The following is a 4,160-nucleotide window of genomic DNA, read 5'->3' on the forward strand; positions in this document are numbered from 1 at the left end:
CATCACACAAGGAACTTGATGAGCATAATCATATGTAACCAATACAAATTATTCTTCAGCAAAAATAAATAAATAATAATAATTGTGGGACAACTCTTACTTAACGTGTACAGCTATCATTACTTAATAGGTCAAAACTTTGGTTCGTTTTGACTTTTAGCACAGTCAGCTAGTGAAGTTTGTAATGACTCACATCAAATTTGAGTCATTTACGAAAGTCATTTTTTCATTAATTATGAGGTGCAATTAATTGCGAACAATAAACTTATGTGATTTAATTTAAATCTTCCTTATACTATTTCATACAAAACAAGAGCTTAGTGCACTAGGCTTTTTCCCCATCATCATCAAATTTTGCAAGTTTATATACTCCCTCCCTCCTAAATTATCTGTCTTTTTGCACTTTTAGAGATACAAACTATGTGAATTTCGATTAGCATTTTGAATTTTTTTTTCTTATGAGAAAAATTGAAATTTTAGTACCTTTTAATCGCATTAATTTTAATTTTAACTCTAAAATAATGAGTTGATCTGATCCAATTTAATTTTCAAGATTACTCAAATTTTTGAAAAGTGAATAGCGACACTTATGTATATGTATATAATAAAAACATGGGATTTTGGGAATGGAGGTGCTACTTTGCTTGCATTAGTGGAACTCAAAAAGAAACAATTAATATTAGGATTATCGAATCTGCTGGTTTTTGTCTTCTTGTTCTTTTTCACTACTTGGGTAAGCTCTACTCCTTTTTTTGCCAGCTTTCTCGTTTCCTTAATTTGTAAGAACGGATCAAGGGAATGGATAATTAAACCACATTAACTAGGATATTTTATATATACTTGTTCACTATTATATCATATGTTTCACCCTATTTTCTATTGCAAAACCAGAATTCTTTAACAAGTTAATGACTACCGGCTTGTAAGGCTTAAGCAAAGGTTTTGACACATGGTGGCATGTTGGTTTAATAAGATCTGACTATAAGATTTTTTATTGACATTCACTTTAATTGCAGTTGCAATAAATGTATCACCCAAAATATATTAACAGACTATAATACGTTATCATCCACTTAAAATTTGGAACTTGAATGATACATGCATGAATTTAAAATTTACTGATTCCTAGCTCAATTATTCTATAATCATAAAAAGAATAGAATGAACTATTAAAATCTAGCTCTGTTTCCCCCTATGACATAATACCATCTTAAATGGTTGATACATAGTAATAAATTGAGTGAAAACCTAGCTTTTACGGGAGGTAAAGGTAGTTAGTTTATCATGACTAATAAGACTTACTATAATTTAATGAAATTAATGAGAGTATCTCACACAATACATGTTGGTTGGATTCTCACTATCCTCGATCTTCTTTTCATTTTCTTGGTTTTCCATGTAAAAAGTGGAACTAGGATTTGAAGTTTATATGAGTTTAGAATTTGCCAACAAATTTATAGCTTGTTTTAGTTATTGAGTTCACAAGTAACTATTTATTCATGTTTAATAAATTTTTCAATATAACTATAAGGTTTAAGAAAAAATTACTGGTTCATTTGAATCTGCAGCTTCGTCCCCGCCATGTAGTAGAAATATAAAAGAAAGCAAGAGAGAAAAAAGGTGGAGGTGATTAGCAAATTTCCCAAGACGAACAAATGGTGTATGTGTTCCTTCTTACTTAGGGTGTGTTCGGTATGAAGGAAAACATTTTTCCGAAAATGTTTTCAATTTTTTCATGTTCATTTGGTCAAATTTTTTTTTTTTTTTTTTAGGATAACAAGTTCTGTAAAAATGAGGAAAATGACTTCCCTAATCAAAGTAGGAAAAATAAATCCACAATTGACATTTCACCAACCACCCTACTGCCACCAAACCTCCCCACAACTCCCATCCGGTATGGGGTGGTGGGGTTAGTGGGGCATGGTTAGTATTTTCCAAAAAATGTTTTCTACCAACCAATCGAATATGTAAAAATAAGTAAGCAATTCACTTATTTTCTACTACCCAACCGAACATGAAAAAATAAGTAAAAATACACTTATTTTCGAAGAACGCATTTTCCAGAAAACATTTTCTTTGGAAAACATTTTCCTCCATGCCGAACAGACCCTTAAAAGTAAAAAAGAGACATCGGAAGAAATTTAGCCGTTGGAAATGAAACCGCCAATGATGCTAATTACAATGAGAATGAGACAGAACTCTCCCAGTTGGACAAGTTTTTATTTTACTATACTACAAAACCTACACTGAAATCTAAGAAAAGTTCAAAATATTGAAAGCGAAAACCAAATTGCTTTGGTATCTTATGGCGCACGACGCGCAATTTCCTAATGAATTAAAAAGAGTTAAAAAATATTTTTTGTTAAATAAAGACAAATTTAGAGAGGTGACACATGTTCAAACGATCTCAGCCTGTGGTTCCACACCATGTTGTCAAGCTATGTCGCCGGCGTTCCTCCTCTCTCTCCATCATTCCATGGCCAAATACCCTCGAACATTCCGGCAACTCTCCGAGATCGGCAAAAAGGGAATCATCTTCCTCTCGCATTGTCAACGTCGATGCCATGTCAATATCAGTAACTTCGACTTCAGTCAAAATTGGACTTTCTAGCATGGTAGTAGACGTACACTCAATTAAATCCGAAAACCATCCAAATTCATTGCTACTAATTAGGGAAGATTCACCAAGATTGGCAAACTTTTCGTCTGAATCATTGGGCTCCGATGGGTTGGCGAATTTGCTCGTGGAATTTTCTTGCTCTAATTCTGAAACCGCAATATCAGAAGCTGCTATTATTGTTGTTGTTGTTGTTGCTGGTGATGCTGTTAATGATGCTATCGTTTTCATCTTCGTCTTTGCATTATTATTGGTACACGTTGGAGTGGTAGTTGTACGATGGTTGTGTTGATTATTTCTAGAAGCCGGCCAAGGATGGTTATGTTCACAAGAATACGTCACTACCAACATGCTAGGGTCCGCACGGCTCCTTTCTACTTGTTTTCTGGCTGGACATCCCTTTGAACTACTACATCTATAATATCCCCTGCAATTATCACAAAAACAGTAAAATTCAGTCAATTTCACATATCCAATAATTAAACGCCTAAATTTTATCGATTTTCATACAATTCAGTCCTAAAAGTTTATCGAACATATATTAAAATTGAATAAACTAACCTGGGATAGGGAGAACCTTTGATGGGCTTTTGTCCATATTTTCTCCATGCCCAAGAATCAGATGGTGGCATGCTTATTTCACCCTTCATCTTTGATCCTTCAACTTCTTTAATTGGCACTGACACCACTCTCTTTTCTATGGATCTTCTGCTGCAAATTTAAGAAAATATGTTACAATTAAGCATCATATATCCTTATGTATCATGCAAGAACATAAATAAAATATTAAAACCCTAAAATCTCTTAAATATTTGTACCAAAAAAAAGTAAATAACTCCATCAAGATATATCCTACACTCATGTAAAAAAAGAAAGAGGACATATATGAGACTCACCTTCTTTTAGGGGACGAAGTAGAAGTCATCAACTTGCTATCATTGAACATGCCGGAACGTGGCGAATCGGAGCTGTTTTCCGGTGAATTCTCGGAATCTTCATGCTCCGAAACAAAAAAGTTATTGAATCTTCCATCCATAGCTATATCGAGTTCTTTTTCTTTGTCACTTTTGGTCCTAATAAAATTTGTATTTGTACAAATATAAATACAGAAGTTGATAATGATATATGGAAGATAAGATAGTACTTAAAGGAAGCGTACGCATGGAGAGAAAGAGAGAGAGAGAGAGAAGAGATTTTATGGGAAGAAGAAAATGGAGGAATACTATAAAAAGGATGTGAAAAGGTGACAGATGGGGAGAGGTATTTGTTTATGGAGGACGTGCAAGCAAATGTGAAACTAATCCAAATGCCAATTATAATATTACAATTTGAAAACGACCTTAACGTTTGTTTTAATAGTTATTCTAATCCTATTTATTTATGGGCGCCACCATTTTTGGACTATATGGCTAATCAAGACGTCTAAATTTCCATAACCTAGACCTCATCCTACCATGGTTTTTATTTTCCTTTTCATTTTTTACAAAATTATATTGACCTGTAATCTTAACTTGTTGATTAAGCATGGACAACCAAGAGAAAC

General features: G+C 33.4%; 1 protein-coding gene across 2 annotated transcripts; it reads right to left on the minus strand.

Moving 5' to 3' along the window:
* Positions 1-2,133: 2,133 nt before the first annotated feature.
* Positions 2,134-3,895, minus strand: LOC132623158 (probable WRKY transcription factor 65). 2 transcript variants are annotated; one of them, XM_060337867.1, is made up of 3 exons: positions 3,514-3,895; positions 3,179-3,325; positions 2,134-3,044 (listed from the first exon to the last, which is right to left on the minus strand). In XM_060337867.1, the coding sequence occupies exons 1-3, from the start codon at positions 3,651-3,653 to the stop codon at positions 2,408-2,410; spliced, it is 924 nt and encodes a 307-aa protein (XP_060193850.1). In that variant the 5' UTR covers positions 3,654-3,895; the 3' UTR covers positions 2,134-2,407. The 2 variants fall into 2 exon arrangements, with proteins under 2 accessions (XP_060193850.1, XP_060193849.1); XM_060337866.1 differs by having other exon boundaries at positions 3,179-3,328; positions 3,514-3,893.
* Positions 3,896-4,160: the final 265 nt, after the last annotated feature.

Source organism: Lycium barbarum, chromosome 12 (assembly GCF_019175385.1).
Source record: "Lycium barbarum isolate Lr01 chromosome 12, ASM1917538v2, whole genome shotgun sequence".
Taxonomy (NCBI): Eukaryota; Viridiplantae; Streptophyta; class Magnoliopsida; order Solanales; family Solanaceae; genus Lycium; species Lycium barbarum.

Bases quoted from the DNA above. Each gene is read 5' to 3' on its own strand.
- LOC132623158 (XM_060337866.1), bottom strand. From the start codon at position 3,653: ATGGATGGAAGATTCAATAACTTTTTTGTTTCGGAGCATGAAGATTCC. The intron at 3,329-3,513 runs GTGAGTCTCATA...TTAAATTTGCAG, and splicing joins ACTTCGTCCCCTAAAAGAAG to CAGAAGATCCATAGAAAAGA. The intron at 3,045-3,178 runs GTTAGTTTATTC...TGATAATTGCAG, and splicing joins AAAGGTTCTCCCTATCCCAG to GGGATATTATAGATGTAGTA.